The sequence below is a fragment of the Carya illinoinensis genome, chromosome 16 (genome assembly GCF_018687715.1).
Source record: "Carya illinoinensis cultivar Pawnee chromosome 16, C.illinoinensisPawnee_v1, whole genome shotgun sequence".
NCBI lineage: Eukaryota > Viridiplantae > Streptophyta > Magnoliopsida > Fagales > Juglandaceae > Carya > Carya illinoinensis.
The window spans coordinates 24560665-24580327 of NC_056767.1; the positions used below are offsets into that span (position 1 = coordinate 24560665).

The following is a 19663-nucleotide window of genomic DNA, read 5'->3' on the forward strand; positions in this document are numbered from 1 at the left end:
CACTAGAGTAAGTCACTTACCTTTTGTTGATGATTGTGCAATTTTTAGAAGAGAAAAGATGACTAAATGGGAGCAAATACAAGGGTTGTTGAAGATATATGAAGATGCCTCAGGTCAATGCTTGAACCTGCAAAAAAACTACCATATTCTTAAGCTTAAACACTAATGCATCAACCAGATCACAAATTAAGAGTTTAGCAGGGGTGTCTATATATGAAAACTATGAAAGATACCTTGGCTTGCTAGCCATGGTAGGTAGATCAAAATAGAACACATTCATAAATTTGAGGGAGAGGGTTTGGTCCAAAATCTACAACTAGAAAAATACTTGGTTGTCGCAAGCAGGGAAGGAAGTTTTGCTCAAGGTTGTTGTACAAGTAATTCTCACTTTTTCCCTAAGTGTCTTTAGACTACATAGAAGGCTTTGTAAAGAAATTACTTTCCTCATGGCAAGATTCTGGTGGCACACAAGCAAGATGATAGGAAGATTCAATAAAGGAGCTGGTTTAAAATGAGTAAAGCAAAGAGGAATGGAGGGTTGGGATTTCGGGACTTAGATTGCTCCAATAAAGCAATGCTGGAGAATGTTAGATAACCCCCTCTTCATTGGTGTTTGTTATAATGAGAGAAAAGTATTTTAAAAATGAAGGTATATTAGAGACCAAAATGGGTGCTACTCCTTCTTATATATGGAGGAGTCTATGGTCCTCTCTTGACTTAGTTAAAGAAGGCATGGTATGAAAGGTGAGAGATAGTAGTAGGGCGCATATATGGTTGGATAAATGGATGCCTAGTCACACCTCCCCCTGGGTGCAATCTCCTATTAAAAATTTACCTAGTGACTCGAAAGTGATTCAGCTCATCAATAGTAAAGATGGGTCATGGAAGAGGAGCCTGATTTATGAGACTTTCTATGCAGAGGAAGTGGAAACGATCCTCAGCATTCCTAGAAGCAAATGGGGAGCAATGGATAAGACAGTCTGGGGTGCTTCTAATGATGGCAAGTTCTCAGTTACGAGTGATTATCATCTTGAGCATAAAAGAGTCAGGGGAATCCTCAAAAGGGGACAAGGCAGAGGATGAATGGAATCTGGTGTGGGGGTTAAAGGTTCATAAGGTTGTTAAAAATTTTATATGGAAGGCTAGTGATGATCTTCTCCCTATAAAGCAAAATCTGGCTAAGAGAAAAGTTACAAATTCAAGCCTGTGCCCAATATGTGAGATGGAAGCTAAAACCATTATGCATGTTCTCTGGAGCTGTCCAACAATCTCGAATGTTTGGGAAAAAGGTGGAAGTCCTGTGCAGGAGTGGAGTATATTAGACCAAGATTTTGTGGAGCTTTGGAAAAGGCTAAACTCAAAGCTAGAAGTAAAAGATGTGGAAATGGTAGCTTGTATCATAAGGAGGATCTGACTAAGAAGAAACTCATGCATGTTTGATAAAAAAATTTGAAGACTCGGGAAGTGATCTAAAAGCTGCTAAGTCTGGTTTATGTGAATTCATCTTAGCTCAGAACTGTCAACAAAAGATGCGGATGGTTGGGAACTCAGATAGAAGGTTGGTGAAGTGGGAAAAGTCATTGGAACTTTCAGTAAAAGTCAATTGGGATGCTGCAGTGAATATCCAGCTCAAAAAGGTGGGCATTGGTGTTGTCATTAGAGATCATGAGGGCAAGATATTGGCATGTTTGAGTGCCAGTGTGGATCGTATAAAGAAGTCAATAGTTGCTGAAGCTTTGGCTTTAAGAAGAGTAGGAACCTTATATGCTAAACTTGGTCTCTTGAATGTTGTGTTGGAGGGTGATTCCCAGGTGGCAGTGAAGGCTATTAACAGTGAAGAAGAGACATTGGCACAGTATGGGACATCATTAAAGATGTGAGGTTGTTGATGACATGAAGATTAAACTGGAGAGTTAAATTTATGCATAGAGAACCTAATAATATAGCTCGTAAGTTAGCAAAATTAGCATTTACTTTGACGAATGACAGGGTGTGGATAGATGAGGGCCCTAAAGAAATACTTACTAATATATAAAAGGAAAGATATTCTAATGACTGATATGGTTTTGATTCACTAATAAAGGAAGTATATTTGTTTTTTTTTTTTAAAGAAGGAATAGTAGCATTTTGGGATACTTTCCATATATATGTTGGCATAATTTAGCAGTACTCAGAATTAACAAAAATTCTATTTGGAAGTCGGATGTGCAGCCTCCATTTTATTAATATGATAAAATTTGGATTGTTGGAAAAATTTAAAATTAAAATTTCTTACAAATCAAGTGTTTTCATTTTATTAAAATAAATGGTGTGTTTTACACATCAGCTTCTAAGTTAATTCATTATAAGAAAACTGATTAGTTGTTGCTAGTTATTTCCTACAAAAATGACTATTTTCTACTAAAATAATTCTGTTTTGGTCGCATATAATCTATCGGAAATAGTCATTTTTTTGTAGTGGTTGAATAAATCTAGAATCACTTGGAAAAATATATTATATCCACAATTTATTACGAATATACTATTGAGCAAATACCATCATCAAACCCTAAATCCTTTCAACGTAGTATTTCATAAGGAAACTACATACATTCCCTCAATTTCATATAAATGCTCTCTAAATGAATTCTGATCATAAAAATAAAATCTTAATTAAATAACCCTTCAACATAATAACATGCACTTTTACAAAGAAATCATAATTGATGAGCAATAAGTACCGCTCGCAGTGTGCTAGTATAGTCCAATGTCACACATGCATGCACTATTAATATTGAACAATCTTAGATAGCAATTTCTGTTTTTATTTTTTATTTTTTGCATTTTATGTGGAAACACATTATATCTCTTAATGTAACAAGGCTCATATTGAAACTCAATGTTTTTACCTATATTCAATCATAGGATCAACTTTAAAATATCGATAAATAAGGCTTTAATTGGTTGGAATTTTTAGATCAAAAACTTGTCAAATCCGAGGTCAAACGTACATGATCATCTGTAGTGGTTTATTCAAACATTTCGTCCGATGTATGACATTAGCTTATGGTCCGATGTTAAAAGGTAAAAGCGGTTGATGTTTCTAAGAAAGTTTGTTTGTTATATATACATATAAATATATATGTATATATATATAATAAAAGTAAAAAATCAATTTGAACAGAGTATATATACAAACTAGGCTTGAGCCGATATAGTTCAAAAAATAATCAATAGAGTTGGCATTGTTTTTTGGTTGATGACTCCTAGCGCTTGCTGAGGAGGATTTTTGCCTTAGGCAAGGAGTGTCTCCTAGTTTTTCACCGAGGAGGTGGTTTTCTTCTATTTTTCTTCTTTCTATTATTGCACCAACGACAAAGCTGGCAATTATGGTAGAGGAGATCATTGAGAAGTGGGGTAATTTCAAACTCATTGAAGCATAACAAAATGAAGTGACAGTGGAATTGTCTACAAATGATGTCATTTTAAGGCAAGGGAAGTTGTCTCATTGGCCTTATAGTATCTGAAAAAGCCATTAATAGAGATGCATTCAAAACTACTATGTTGAGTAGTTGGAAACCTCAAGGACAAGTGATATTCAGAGATGTTGGGCCCAATCTATTCCTTATAGAGTTCCAGAAACAACAAGATTTACATAAAGTTGAATGAGGTATGCCATGGTTATTTGATCAATTTCTTTTCTATATTAAAAAATTTGATGGTTGTTATTCTCCGAATGATGTCATGTTCAATAAGGAATATATGTGGATTCAATTACACAATATTTCTTTTGGTGGTATGTTACGAATTATTGGAGATCAGATTGGGAAAGTTATTGGTTAAGTGGTGGAAATAGATGTTGATGGAGAAGGGATTGGTTGTGGGCCCTATCTTAGAGTCAAGGTTGGTATTGAGATTTCAAAGCCTTTAATGAGAGGAATTCATCTCAATTTTAATGGATACAAGGTGTGGATTTCTTTTAAATATGAGAAACTCCCAATTTTCTGTTTTGGATGTGACACGATCAAACCTGGGAGTAATGGTTGTGTTAAGGAGTCAAATGTAAGATCCATGCATTCAAGTGATAATACCCTGCTTTCAAAAAAAAAGAAAAATTTGATAATACCCAGTATGGGGTATGGCTAAGAGCTACTACAACAAAACTTGGAGTGAGTGATAAACAGAAAATGAGAGACGGTAGGTCTTGCTCAAATTCCAAGAATGGTGATCAACAGGTTAAAGATGATGACGTGGAAGGTTCTCAAACTTCATTTGGTAAGGAATCAAATTCAGCTAAGGAAAAGGCTTTTATTCAAGAAACTCCTAAAAATACAGCTGATCTCTCGAAAAATCACAATTATGAGGGGGAGCAATCTAAAGTTCAACTCTTTACTAAGGAAAGTAGTATTAGTAACGATGTTCAAATTAAGGAGATTGCAAATCTAGTGCAAAATAAGGATCACGGATTAATTGCTATAGATATGGAATCTGATTTGAATGCCATCAGTAATAGCATACCAAGTGATCAGGCTCAGAATGTTGAATTTACCTCTATAGTTAATGTTGATAGTTCAATGAAGCAGCATACTACATGGAAAAGAAGAGCTAAGAAAAAGAAAGTCATGGATAAAGATGAGGCTACATGTGAAAAAAACAAAAAAGGCAATAAAAGAAGGCATGCATCAATTTCCACAGGAAGTGTTAATGATGATATGGAGACTTGCTATGAGGGCCCTAGTATCAAGAGAGGAAGGATGATCAGTACTAATGGAGAGCAACTTGAAAACTTAATGGTAGAGGCTGGTTTCCAACCCTACTAGTATTAATAAGGGACAAGTGATATTCACATATGAGGGTTTAGGAACCTTCAGACAGTTCGATTTCTTAGTTTGTTAACTAAAGAAAAGTCCCCCAAGTTAGTTTTTTTCATGGAAACCAAATGCAATAAAAGAAGAATGGAGGAAGTTAAAGCCAGATTGAATTATGATTGTTGTTTTGTAGTAGAAAGCAAAGGAAGTAGTGGTGGGTTAGGTCTTTATGGAAGAAGGAGCTGGAAGTAAATTTTATAAATTTTTCTACCTGGCATATCAGTATTGGAGTTAAGGAACTAGTATCAATAACTTCATGGATGTTTACTGGATTTTATAGGCATCCTAATACTTCTAAGAGGGAATCTATTTGGAATCTCTTAAAGCATATTAGGCCAGTCGCTAATATTCCATTGCTATGTGTAGGGGATGTTAATGAAATAACATGCCAATTAGAGAAAGTGGGAGCAACTCTAAGACCATACAAACAAATGAAAAATTTTTGTGTGGCCTTAGAGCTTTGTGCACTTAGTGATATTTATACTAAGGGGCCTAAGTTTACATGGACTAATAGTGAAAGGGATAGAGGTTTTACTAAGGAAAAATTGGATAGAGCTATTGCAAACCTAGAGTGGCACCAAAGTTTTCAGATTCTCTATGTACTGTGTTACCTACTATCAAATCTGATTAGAATCCCCTCTTTATTGTGGTTGCAAGAAAGGACGAAAATTTGAGGAAGAAGACATTTTTGTTTAGATATGAAAACTCTTGGAACTTGAGGAAGGATTGCTTGAAGGTTATAAAGGATTCTTGGAAGAAAGGCCATGGTGGTTTTGGAGGTAGGCCTGATATATGTGGCAAAATTTAGCACTGTAAAGAAGTACTATAAAAATAGAATCAATCTTGTAATAAGAAGACCCCTGGTGAAATTAGAGATAGAATGAAGCGAATATCATATTTGCAAGACTCAACAGATGATGAACAAGTGACTACCATAAAGCAACTGCAAAATGAAGTGGGGACCTTATTAGAAGAAGAGGAGCTACAAGCAGAAGCAAAGAGCAAAGTAGCAGTGGTTAGCTTATGGGAACATAAATACTACTTTTTATCACATGCATGCAAATCAAAGAAGGAAAGCAAACACAATCAAGAAAACCATTGATTAACATCTACACCAATATCAATCCAAAAGAGGTGATATTTTGTTAATTCTTTTAAAGCTCTCTTTAATTCTTCAAATCCTATAGAGATTGACAGCGGCTTGGCCCATATGGATGTTAGAGCTACTAATGATACATGAATAGCATGCTTTTATCTTATCTATCTGATTTAGAAGTTGACAAAGCTATTTTTCAAATGCCTCCCCTAAGTTCTCCTGGTCCTGATGGGTTCCCTAATCAATTCTATCAAACTCATTGGGAGGATGTTGGCAAGGAAGTATGCAGTTTTGTGCTGAATTTTCTCCAGGGATGAAGCTCTCTTAGTAGTGTTAATGACACTTTCATCACTCTTATTCCAAAAGTGAAGGAGCCTCAATGAGTCATAGAGTACAGACTTATAAGCCTATGCAATGTACTCTACAAGAAAGTGGCCAAAGTACTTGCCAACAAATTGAAACAAGTTTTGCCTATTATCGTCTCCCTAAATCAAAGTGCATTCATACCAAGATGGCTTATAATTGATAATATTCTTGTAGCTTATGAAACTCTTCATTTATTGAACACTAATAAGAAAGGAAATGAGTGTTATATAGCTATTAAACTCGATATGAGTAAAGCATACGATTGTGTGGAGTGGAAATTTCTTGAAGCAGTTATGAATAAAATGGGATTTGCTCATAGGTGGACTTCTCTTATCATGGAATGCATTTCTTCAGTTTTTTATTCCATACTGCTCAATCATGAACCTCAAGACCATCTCTTACCTTCAATGAGTTTAAGACAAGGAGATCCTCTTTCACCATACCTCTTTATTATATGTGCTGAGGCTCTAACTTTATTACTGAACAAAACTGAGCATATCAGGTGTGCCTATTGGAAGATCTCCAATCCTTATTAACCATCTTTTCTTTACTGATAATAGTCTTTTATCTGCAAAGCAAATTCTTTATAATGGAGTAGAGTCTTATATATTTTGAAACAATATGAAAGGGCTTCTGAGCATATGCTAAATAAAGAAAAGACTTCTATTTTTTTCAGTAGAAACACTCACTAGATGCAAAGAATACAATTATTCAAATAGTAAGAGTGAGATCCACTAGAACTTATGAGAAGTACTTGGGACTTCTAGTTGCAGTAGGGAGATCTAAATTTGCTAGTTTCAATTCTTTATTAGACAGAACATGGGCTCGTATATCCAACTGGAAAACAAATTTTCTATCTGCTACAGGGAAGGAAATTAAGTTGAAGGCAGTTCTTCAAGCAATTCCAAACTACATTATGGGCATTTTTCTATTATCTGTCTCGATTACTCAGAAACTGAACAAAATATTGAGGAAGTTTTGGTGGAGACAGAATGGTGAAAATACCAAAGTTCAATGGGTAAAATGGGAATAGATGGGCTTAGCAAAGTAGGCTGGGGATTTGGGGTTTCGAGATTTTGAAAGCTTTAATTTAGCCATGTTGGCAAAGCAAAGCTGGAGAATGCTAAAGAATCCTGAATCTTTACCTACTAAAGTTTTAAAACAAAAGTACTTTCCAAACGAAGATCTGCTGGAGACCACCTTATGCTTGGAGTATAATTGTAGGGCAAAAACTTCTTAAGGAAGGTCTAATATAGAGGATAAGAAATGGAAGATAAGTCCAAATATGGAAAGAAAAGTGGATTCCTAAGCCTCATTCTTTAATGATGCAGTCACCAAATCCAAATGCAAATGAAGATGCTAAGGTTTCTGACCTTATTGAAACTGTTATGAACGAATGGAATGTGAGAAAGTTGAACACCCTTTTTTCCTCTCAAGATGCTCATCTAATTTAAAGTATCCCTCTTTGCGTTGGGAGAAGAGAGGATAGTCTAGTGTGGCACTATACAAAGGTTGGCATTTTTTCAGTTAAAAGTATCTATCATTTACACAGAGAGATTAAACTTAGATGTTAAGGGAGTTGCTCTGATGACAAGAATGCAGAATTTGTTTGGAAATCAATCTGGAAGTTAAAAGTTTCAAATGCAGTCAAGATGTTCATATGAAGAGCTTGCCAACCTTTGCAAAAGGAAAATTGTGGAGAATGAATTCTGTCCTATATGCAAAATTCACACAGAATCAATTGGTCATGGCATTTGGAGTTATGGAGGATATCAAGATGTCTGGTGTCAAGGCAGCAAGAAAATTCAAAAGATGGTTTTTCAAATGAATCTTTTATGGACATTTGAAGCAAACTTTGTAGTACTCTCCAACAGGATGAACGAGAGGAAACAAAAATAGTAGCAATGTTGATATGGTTTAGAAGAAATGATTCTATCCATGGAAAACAGTTTAAACATCCTAATTCCATCATAAAAATGCACAGAAACACAAAAGCTTCATCAACGGAGTATTGGACAGATCCATCAGAAATGGATTAAGCCTCCATATTAGTGTTACAAAGCCAATTGATATGCTGCAGTCAATAAGGAGAAATGAAAGATTAGCATAGGAGTGATCATTCGAGATGAACAAGGCTAGGTGATAGGTTCTCTTAGTGCTCCTATAAGTCTATATGCAAGCCCTCAGGTAGCTAAATCTTATGTGTTATGGTTGCTACAAATTTCTATAAAGGTTTAGACATTCTATCATTGATATTGGAGGGAGATGCCTTACAAATAGTGAATAATCTTTCAATGAAGAACAAAGACTAGTCTCAAGCAGATTGGTTAATTTAAGATGCCATAACTTTGCTTAATTCTTATTTCTTATGCTTTTTGGTCAATTGTCCATACAAGAAGAGCTGCTCATATTTTTGCTTGAAAAGCATTATCTCTTCAAAAGAATTTCATAGGTTTAGAAGAAATTCTAACATGTATTCAATCAATTATCTCTCTTGAGATGTTGTCAGACTTGTTATGCAATAAAATTTCATCATTTTATAAAATAAAAAATAAAAAACATAAAAAATAAAAAATAAAAAACTAGGCTTGAGCCGTTAGGCTGTATTCTTTTACATCTGTAATTTTCTTTTTTCTTTTTTATTTTGATACATCTCTAATTAGTTTGCTCATAGCTGTGCAGCAAATTATAATAGTGAAATTTTAAACAACAGCCTATATTTTTTCACATTATTAAAAAATATAATTTTTTTCTTTTACTCTCTTTTATTTTACATTTCAAAAATATTGATATATTGATGCTGTCTAGCACTCCTCGTTATAATATCCTTGAAACAGAAGCATGCTAAAAGGGAAACATCACATCTCAGTACGTTTTCTCAAGCAACGAAACGACGTCACTGAAATAAACAATTGCCACCTTCTTGTTTTCGGCGACCAGGCTGGCAGGCTCTATTCTAGTCTTTTTTTAAAATTATTAATTAATTAATTATTTGACTTTGCCTTCTTTTTTACCTGAAAATTATAAATTTTGAAATAATCAATCAACTGACTACACCTGCTTTTTCTTCAACTACCCTGCTGCGACTTCCCCTGCCCCTCATCCCGTCAACGTTTCGAAGAAAAGTTTTGCTAAGTTCTGCCCTTAGAATGGGGGATCAGGTGAAGCTGATTTCCACTCCACTAAGCCTTCCCGGCTGCAGGGTTGAATGGGCTTTGAAGCTTAAAGGAGTGGATTATGAGTACATAGAAGAAGATTTGAGAAACAAGAGTAGCTTGCTACTCGACTCCAACCCTGTTCATAAGAAGGTCCCGGTGCTGTTGCACGCCGGCAAGCCGATCGTCGAGTCACTCGTCATCCTCGAATATATTGAGGAGACATGGAAGGACAATTACCCTTTGCTTAGTGAGGATCCACATGAGAGAGCCATGGCTAGGTTTTGGGCTAAATTTGGTGATGAGAAGGTACGTGAAAAGGGTATCTCAACTAATTATCATTATTGATGTTCTACCTTGTTTACCATATTTTAGTTTTTTGGGTCTCGAGTCGTTGATCACAATTAAGGTAAGATTAATAGCACTCTGAAGTTTATTAGATAGGCTTATATAAATGCTTTGGGCTTTATAAACAAGTCTAGATTTCCTCATAAATTCCAAACTTGCAAGTGTAATTCAATATGTTTTGTTATTATTATACACGGGCCAGGATGGCAGCTAAATTCGGTCTTGGGATAGATGAGCTAAGGGGGGCCATTAGATTAATTTGCTTGTTGCAATATTCCGATATCTCAGTTAGATAGCTAGGCCTGTATGGTTACTTTAATTGAGGCTAAGTCCCAAAATGTTATTCAATATACTTGTTATTATTTACCTGAAAAAGAGGCTCTTATTTATAGAGCCCAAAACTTACTTTGTAGTTTGTACTCTTAGTTCCTCTTTGGATATTTAGCTGAGTTAGATAAGTTGAGTTTTTTATAAATGGTAATGAATTGAGATAGTTGAGTGAGTTTTATGAGACTCACCTAAGATGAGTTTATATATGTTTGGATGTTAAAATGAGTTTAGATGTATTTATAGCAAGTTGAAAAAAGTTGTGAATCTCATGTATAAAGAGCTATTGATTTGAAAAATGATATGGGTATCATGTGTAAAGAGGTTTTGAGTTAAAATGAATTTAATAATTTATGAGTTGGGTGTTTGGATGTTAGACTCAACTTAAAATTAGACTGAACTGAGTTGTTCTCAATTAAGTCCAAGTTCCAAACATAGTCTTAGGCGCCCTACATTTTGATGCTGGGGTGAACGCAAATAATTTGTAAATAATAGTGAAAAAGTAATTAATAGTTTGTGAATAGTAATAAAATAGTCTCAACTTACCACACATATCTTTAGAGGATCTATGTATAGAAACATGCAAGTGGTGGTTTCTGGACATAAACCATGTAGAAAACTTAAAGAAAATTTGAAATTTTTGGCCCAGCATATTACGTGTAAACAGACAATTAGCTCCTGATCATGACCATTCTCTTTCGCTTTCCTTGAACCCAGTGTATTGTAGGAGCATTTGGAGCAGCTTGGCTGACTGAAGGAGAGGAAAAGAACAAGGTCATACAGTCTGCACAAGAATCACTAGCGTTTCTTGAGAAGCAGATTCAGGGGAAGAAGTATTTTGGGGGAGAACAGATAGGATTTCTGGATCTAGCAGTGGGTTGGATTCCTCATTGGCTCAAGGCTCTAGAAGAAGTGGGAGAAATGAAGGTACTCGATGCTGTAAGGTTTCCATTCCTCCATGAATGGGGTCAGAACTTCTTGGAAATTCCACTCATCAAAGATTCCATTCCTCCTAGAGAAAAGCTGGTTGTCGAGTATTTTCATGCCGGTAAAAGCTTCAAACGTTCCTTGGAAGCTGCCAATAAACCATGAACGATACGTGTATAAATATATATATATATATTATATATCGAAAAATTCTATACATTGTACTATCATCTCACTTGCATCCTATTTATAAGTAAGATGTGGTATATTTATCACTATTTAATAATCATTTATTGCATGCTTCTTTATCATCAAATGGTGATAAATGCGCTACATCATATATAATAAGATGTAAGTGGGATGATAGTGTGGTGTATAGTATTACTCAATTACTTTTATTATAAAGTAAATCTAACGAATTACATAAAATCACACCAGTTATATTTATAAATTTACTTTTATGAAATCTTGTTGTATATACAGCATTTCTTATAATATTTTAGAAGTTTTTTTTGTTGAGAAATGGATATAATTCCAAACAAAGTACTAAACTTTGGCAGCTAGAGAAATAAAACTCTCCCAATGGTGAAAAGCAAATTTATTGCGCTTGCCTCTATAAATCTTCCACGTAATATCACTGTTTGGACTTGGGGTGGTAAAAGTACTTTCAAAGACCTGTCTATGTAAGATCCTTCTCTCTCCAATATAAAAAAGAACTAGGAAACTTCAGGTATATAACCTCTATAAGGATGAGTCATATTTCGTCATTATACAATTTCTAATTACAAATATTGCATCATCCACTAAAAAAGGAAAAAAAAAAAAATCCACAAAAGTAATTTTATATATTGACATGATTTAATATGGTGCTCAAGATCGTAAAACTCTTTTTATTATAAAAAAAATCAGACGTATCATATCAAACTATATCAATAATTTATAAATATATTTTTATGAGATTATTTTGTGGAAATACATCCATTTCTCATCGGTAAAATTAATTAGTTGATACCAACAAAGTAAATATAATTAGTTACTTTCAATATTTTGACACATGATAGTATTCTCAATCTATCCCAAAAATGTTATATTATTAAAAGAAAACATTGCTTATGTAATCAATTTTACATATGAGTTTTGTTACTTATCATCTCACATACCACACACCGTACTTATTTTTATTTTTTTTATTATTTTTTTTTCTGTTAAACTAATTGAGTTTTTTCCACTCATCATTTCTACCCAACAAACTTGTTAAGGAAAAACATAAAAAGATAAAAAATTATATGTGGTGTGTAGTTAAGAATAATAAGTAGAATTTTTCTTACATCTATGTTATATATCCCGTAATAGGATAAGAAAAGTACTTCATCCGTATTCCAATAATACCTAATAATTAATTATGCCACTATTTCATGAATTAAGGTACACGAATTTGAGGGTCTTAAAGACGGAGGTAGGACAAGATACATCAATTGAGTCTTACAATACTTATTGCCACCCTAAAAATATTTTGGATAATATTAAATAGCAATAAATATTGTAAAGTCCACTTCTTCTACTTATCTGTCTTCAAAGCATTTATAAATACTCAATTAAGTTTATTTTGTTTATCCAAAAAACTTTAATAACGAAGTTTTTTTATTTTTTTTATACATTTGGAGGGGGATGGTTTTGAACTCCATACCTCTATTTAATTGCAAAATTAAATATAAAATTATTTGCAAGAAAGAAAATAATAAATCCATCTGTCTATATCTAAGTTACTTAATTCCTTGCTTGACGTTACTTCTTATCATACAAAATACTAGTCAAGGGATTTTGGCCCTACAACAAGAAAATTTCAATTCATGTGCAGTTTGGAAAGTTATATAAGATGAGATGAGATAAAATGATTTTAAATAAAAGTTAAAAGTTAAATAATATATTCTTAGAATATTATTTTTAATATTATTATTATTTTAAAATTTAAAAAAATTAAATTGTTTATTATATTTTGTGTAGAAATTTAAAAAAAGTTATAATAATGAAATGAGATGAAATACTTTCATTATCTGAATAAGGCCAAGTCAAAAATGGACATTATTTTTAGCTATAAGCAAACATAAACCACATATATAATATTTCGTGTATTATAATGTTGAGAGTATGATGTAATTAAGGTTTTCCCATATCGTCTATTTCTATTTTTTATACTTTATAAAAAATATAAAGATACGGACAATTCCCATATCATCCATTTCTATTTAATTACTTTCTTGCAGATTTCTTCTAACAATACAAAGTCAAAGTTCGCATCCGTATTTTGAACGAGTATTACCTATCAAAGGTGTGTGTTTTCAGGGCCCCTCCACCCAGAAGAAAACTCCAATTATATGAAGCCGGCACCACCTGCACTACACAATATAAAACAACATAATTCGTGTATCATAATAGAAAAGTTCAGAGTTTCAATATTCTGTAAGTTTTTTGCTAAGTTCTGCCATTAGAATGGGGGATCAGGTGAAGCTGATTGCCACTCCTCAAAGCCTTCCCTGCTGCAGGGTTGAATGGGCTTTGAAGCTTAAAGAAGTGGATTATGAGTATATAGAGGAAGATTTGAGAAACAAGAGTGCCTTCCTACTCGAGTCCAACCCTATTCATAAGAAGGTCCCGGTGCTGTTGCACGCCGGCAAGCCGATCGTCGAGTCACTCGTCATCCTTGAATATATTGAGGAGACATGGAAGGACAAGTACCCTTTGCTTAGCGACGATCCTCATGAGAGAGCCATGGCTAGGTTTTGGGCTAAATTTGGTGATGAAAAGGTACATGAAAATGGTATCTCAACCAATTATCATTATTTATATTCTACCTTGTTTACCATATTTTAGTTTTCTCGCGTCCTTGGATCACAATTAAGGTAAGATTGGCTTATATAATTGCTTTGGGCTTTAGAAACAAGTCTCTCCTCATTAAGTTCCAAGTGTAATTCAATATGTTCTGTTATTAATTATTTTTACATGGGATGGCATCCAAATTCGATCTTGGGATAGATGAGCTGAGGGGACAATTAGATTAATTTGCTTGTTGCAATAGTCTCATCTCAGTTCGATAGACCTGTATAGTACTCACTTTAATATGGGCTAAGTCCCAAAATGTGATTCAATATAGGTTGTAATATATCATTTACCAGGGAAGGAGGCTTATTTATATAACCCAAAACTTATTTTCAGCACTCCTAAGGAGGTGTATGGAACCATGCAAGTGGTGATTTCTAGAGGCAAACCATGTCGAAAATGCAAAGAAAAGTTGAAAATTTTGGACCAGAAAATTGTGTAAACAGGCACAAGATCCTAATTATGATGATCATTCTCTTTCGTTTTCCTTGAATTCAGTGTGTTGTTGGAGCATTTGGGGCAGCTTGGCTGACTGAAGGAGAGGAAAAGAACAAGGCCATAGAGTCTGCACAAGAATCACTGGCGTTTCTTGAGAAGCAGATTGAAGGGAAGAAATATTTTGGGGGAGAACAGATAGGATTTCTGGATCTGGCAGTGGGTTGGATTCCTCATTGGCTTAAGGCTCTGGAAGAAGTAGGAGAAATGAAGGTACTCGATCCTGGAAGGTTTCCATCACTCCATGAATGGGGTCAGAACTTCTTGGAAATTCCACTCATCAAAAATTCCCTTCCTCCTAGAGAAAAGGTTGTCGAGTATTTTAATGCTGGTAGAAGCTACAAGCGTTCCTTAGAAGCTGCCAATAAACCATGAAATTCATGTTGGTATTGACCATGGTTTGATGCCATTGTTGGATGGTCATGTTGCAGCTTATTTGTATTGTTCCCAAGTATTTCAAAAAAAAAAAAAAAAAAAAAAAAAAAAAGAAGAAGAGAGAAACAGAGATTTGATAGCTTTTTAATTGAAGGTCACTTTGTTGAGAAATGGATATAAGAACCTGTTATCAATTAAACATGCGATTTCTTTGTTTCACTGTGCAAGGACTTGATATACCATTACTACAAGAAATCGGGCATTTTCCAGTAATTTTAATTTTGTTGGAAATAAAATCACTGCAAATTTTAGGGGTGAGTTCAGTCTGGTCCAAGGAGGTTTTGCGGACCGGACCGGACCTATTTGGTCCAGGGTTTTCCCACCCTGGACTGGACCGAACTCCCTCAGGACCGGTTCAATCCGGTCCATTCAGTCTAGTCCGGTCCGGTCGGTCCATTCGGTCCACGGTTGACTTTTTTTTTTTTAATCTAATGACATTTTGTTTAATACTTATGTAATTATATTAGTACACTATATGTATATATATTAGTAATACGCTAATACTATTAGTCTATTAGTAATAATACTATAACTAATAACTATATGTAATAATAGTAATAGTGATAACTATATATGTAACTATATGTAATAATAACTATATTATAACTAATAACTATATGTAAAAATAGTAATAGTGATAACTATATATGTAACTACATGTAATACTAATAACTAATACTATTAGTCTATTAGTACTAATAACTATACTAGTACTAATACTATAACTAATAACTATATGTAATGATAGTAATACTATATGTAATACTATATTAAATAATAGTAATACTCTTATTACTAATACTCTATGTAGTTATAGTGATTTACTAACATATTACATATTAAGCTAACTATACTAATACTATTATAAATTTACAAATATATGATATATTATAATTTATACTATAACTTTTATAATATGTTAATACATTAATATATATACTAGTACTATATATATTTTTTTGATCAGTTATACTAGTACTATATATTATAGTTAATAGTTATACATTAAAGAATATAGTAATACATTGATACTAAATATATATAGTTATAGACTTATAATGATTTAGTTATTATGAATTTATGATTAGTATAACTATATAATTGTATTAGTATTAGACTATTAGTAATTCAATTTGGCTATATTATATTAGTAATATTAGTTATGTTGAATCAATTAGTTAGTATAACTATATTCTACATTATTAGTATTAATATAAATATTAGTATTAGTTATAACTATATAGCCTATATTAGAATTGAGTCTTAGACTAGATAATAGACTAATAGTATTAGTACAACTATATAAGTATATTGTATAGATATATATTAGTTTTAATTATAGTGATTAGTATAACTATATAATAGTAGACTATTAGTATAACTATATATTAGTATTAGTTATACTATTATGGTAATTTAGTATATTATAATTTATATATTATATTTATACTATAACTCTTATGATATATTAATATATACTAGTACTATATATTATAGTTATATATTAAATAATATAATAATACATTCATACTAAATATATATAGTTATATTTCTAGTGATTTAGTTATTAACTTATTATGATTAGTATTAGACCATTAATATAGCTATATATTAATAATATTAGTTATGGTGAATCAGTGATTTAGTATAACTATATAAGTATTAACTATAATGATTTTTATATATTAATTAAATATAAGTATAGTGATAATTAAATTATATTAATTAAAGTGATAAATATACTATATAGCTATACATAGTATTAATTATAGTGATTAGTATAACTATATAAATTATATAATAGTATATTAGTATTAATAGTAGACTATTAGTATAGGTCACTGTAGCTATTGTTGAAGTATTAGTTATAGTGATTTAGTATAACTATATTAGTATAAGTATAACTATAGTCTACTATTAATATTTTTTTATACCATATATAATTATATAATTAATTATATACAACTATTATATAAATAAATTTTTCTTTTAATTTTTTATTCGGTCCAGTCCGGTTCGGGGTGAAAAACCCCCGGACCGGGACCGAACCGAACCCTTTTGGTCCCTTAGAAATTGGACCGGACCGGACCGGTCCCAATTCGGTCCGGTCCGGTCGGTTTATCCGATCCAGACTGTCCAATTCTCAGCCCTAACTGCAATAGCTTATTAAAAGCAGTTATTTCGGTACGTTGCAGACTTTTAAAATAGTAATTTTCTTTTTTGACTATTTGCAGCGATTTTTGACTTATTGCAACAAAAAAAATTGCTGCAAAATAAAATGCCTATTCACTACCGAAATTTGTAGTGACTTTTTGTGTTGTTACAACAATTTTTGTCGTCAAATGTAAAGTTTTCGTTTTACAGCGCTGTGATTTTCGCTAGCATTGAGAGTACCGCACCTAATGCCCTATTTCACTTTTAATTTCCCCCCAACTTTTTTTTCCCCATGTTTGCCCACTCCGACCAATTTAGGAGCCCTTTTGCACTTCGACCCGTTCCCACCAACAAGATCGCAAAGTCCATTCTCAATCCACCCCAATGAAAACCCTTCCTAGCATTCTCAAGTGGCTTGAGCTCCTCCTCCTCTTGCATGGGTTGCCGATTCTTCCATTTGCATTTCCCCACACCTACCTTCTCTAGAGCCATTTTTGGTTCACCAAAGTCAAAGAAGATTTTGATCTCCCAATCGTAAACCCTAGTGTGCATACGGCCTTCCATTTAATTTGGTTATTGTCTCCGTTTGGGAAGCTAGGTCCTACGTTTCCACCTTCGCTGGAATAGACGATTTCGTGCCTCCATTTCTAGTCCAAAGTTATCAGTCCTCTATTTTCAAGAATGATCAAAGGGGGCTCCAGGTATCTCCTATTGCCACTGAATTTATCTTCCTCCCATTTACAAGTAGGTTGCATTACAAAAGTTGTCGTTTTTAGATGTATACGAATTTTTTTCCTCTACGAAACTAATGTGCATGTGCCTCTGTTTGATGTATACTAGTTGTGCATCTACCTCTTGTGTTTGGATTGCTCAATCAATTGTGGGTATTAGATAATTTGAGTATCCAGCAAATAGAACTTCTTTTTACTGAACCAGAAGCAACTCATTGAACAACAATACCCAGAAAAGGTCTTGTGATAAAGTTGTCTTATTATAGTTTTGGGTGACTATTTTAGATCATGATGTCAATATATTAATCATGTCTCTTGGTAGTGATCGAGCCCTCCAAAAACAAAACTTGAACCTCCGAATCCCTCTCCACACAGCTTGAAGATCTAATATCCCTGTTTTACATCGATCATAGATATAAACACAAATTGGTCTACGCATGCAATATCTTCCTTTTGGGTCAATGAAACATTCAATGTATGTTGAATTCTCCTAAATTCCATTAATTGATCACTCAATTTTGTTTCCAATTAGTAATATTTTAAAAAGAGAAGTGAAATACAAATTAATTCACAACTACTTCACAGCTCTGTAAGAAAATAATAACTTACTTTTAAGAATTCAAACACGTACATACATCAAGTCAAAGAAAGAGTAAGAAAATATTTCAAATGAAAATCTCATTAGATCATAGTACCAATTTCTTGTTATCTGAGTAAACTATTAACTCGGGTAAAAAATAATCTACATGTCATGAGGTTGTGTTGTGTTGTGTTTTCCATACACTCATGTTTGATTGGAGTAGTGTGATATAGAAAGGTAAATATATTAGATTTTGACGAATTTAATGGATATGGTTATATGCATGCATTCATTCATTCATATTCTAATAATATAACCTTAGATATAACAGAAATTTGTGTCCAAATACCATGGCACTTGGTTTTTTTTCATGGTTGGTTACTGTCATGTTAAATGTAAGCTTATTGAATGTTGATATTTATTTCTACTTTTTTTAATAATGAGAAGATCTTCTGTTTTTAATATTAAGTTTGAATCATGACAATAAATTTTAGCAACGATTTTTCCTTAAATGGATGATCCCATTTGCAGCAGTTTGTGATTATTTGCAGCGCTTTTGGTTCTATTTACAACATCACAATTACGCTGCAAAATGTTGTTTGCAACAATTTTTTAATTTTTTGCTGGAAATGCATCAGATCAATTGCAGCGATTTATAAAGTATTTGCGACTATATGAAATGCTGCAATTAAATTTTAACAATGTTTTTTCCTTAAATGGATGACCTCATTTGCAACAGTTTGTGATTATTTGCAACGCTTTTGGTTATGTTTTGTAGCTTCACAGTTTCGTTACAAAAGGTTGCTTGCAACAATTTTTTAATTTTTCGTTGGAAATTCCTCAAATCTATTGCAATGATTTATACAGTATTTGCAACAATATTAAATGCTGCAATTGAATTTTAGCAAAGATTTTTCCTTAAATAGATGACCCATTTGCAGCAGTTTGTGATTATTTACAACAATATTAGTTCTATTTGCAGCGTCACAGTTACGCTACAAAAGGGTTTTTGCATATTTTTTGGTTCTATTTCCCCATATATTTTTATCGTTGCTTTGAGAAAAAAAAAAAAAAGATGCGATAATTGCGGCGAACGTGCATAGAAGTTAAAATCGCTGGAAATAATCATATGCAACGATTTTCATACTTTTTTGCAACGATTGTAACCGTTGGAAAATGCCTGATTTCTTGTAATGCATTAACCCAAAAGCTTGATCAAGTAGTAATTGTAAAAACAACCCATAGGAATATCATACTTATTTTTCTCTCAAGGATGCAATCCCTCACAAAAAATTCAACCAAACTCCTCGCCGAAGGGGAGGGAG

General features: G+C 33.1%; 2 protein-coding genes across 2 annotated transcripts; both read left to right on the forward strand.

Moving 5' to 3' along the window:
* Positions 1–9356: 9356 nt before the first annotated feature.
* Positions 9357–11471, forward strand: LOC122298366 (glutathione transferase GST 23-like). The gene is made up of 2 exons (XM_043108089.1): positions 9357–9773; positions 10857–11471. The coding sequence occupies exons 1-2, from the start codon at positions 9459–9461 to the stop codon at positions 11229–11231; spliced, it is 690 nt and encodes a 229-aa protein (XP_042964023.1). The 5' UTR covers positions 9357–9458; the 3' UTR covers positions 11232–11471.
* A 1977-nt stretch (positions 11472–13448) lies between these two features.
* Positions 13449–15014, forward strand: LOC122298367 (glutathione transferase GST 23-like). The gene is made up of 2 exons (XM_043108090.1): positions 13449–13871; positions 14442–15014. The coding sequence occupies exons 1-2, from the start codon at positions 13557–13559 to the stop codon at positions 14811–14813; spliced, it is 687 nt and encodes a 228-aa protein (XP_042964024.1). The 5' UTR covers positions 13449–13556; the 3' UTR covers positions 14814–15014.
* Positions 15015–19663: the final 4649 nt, after the last annotated feature.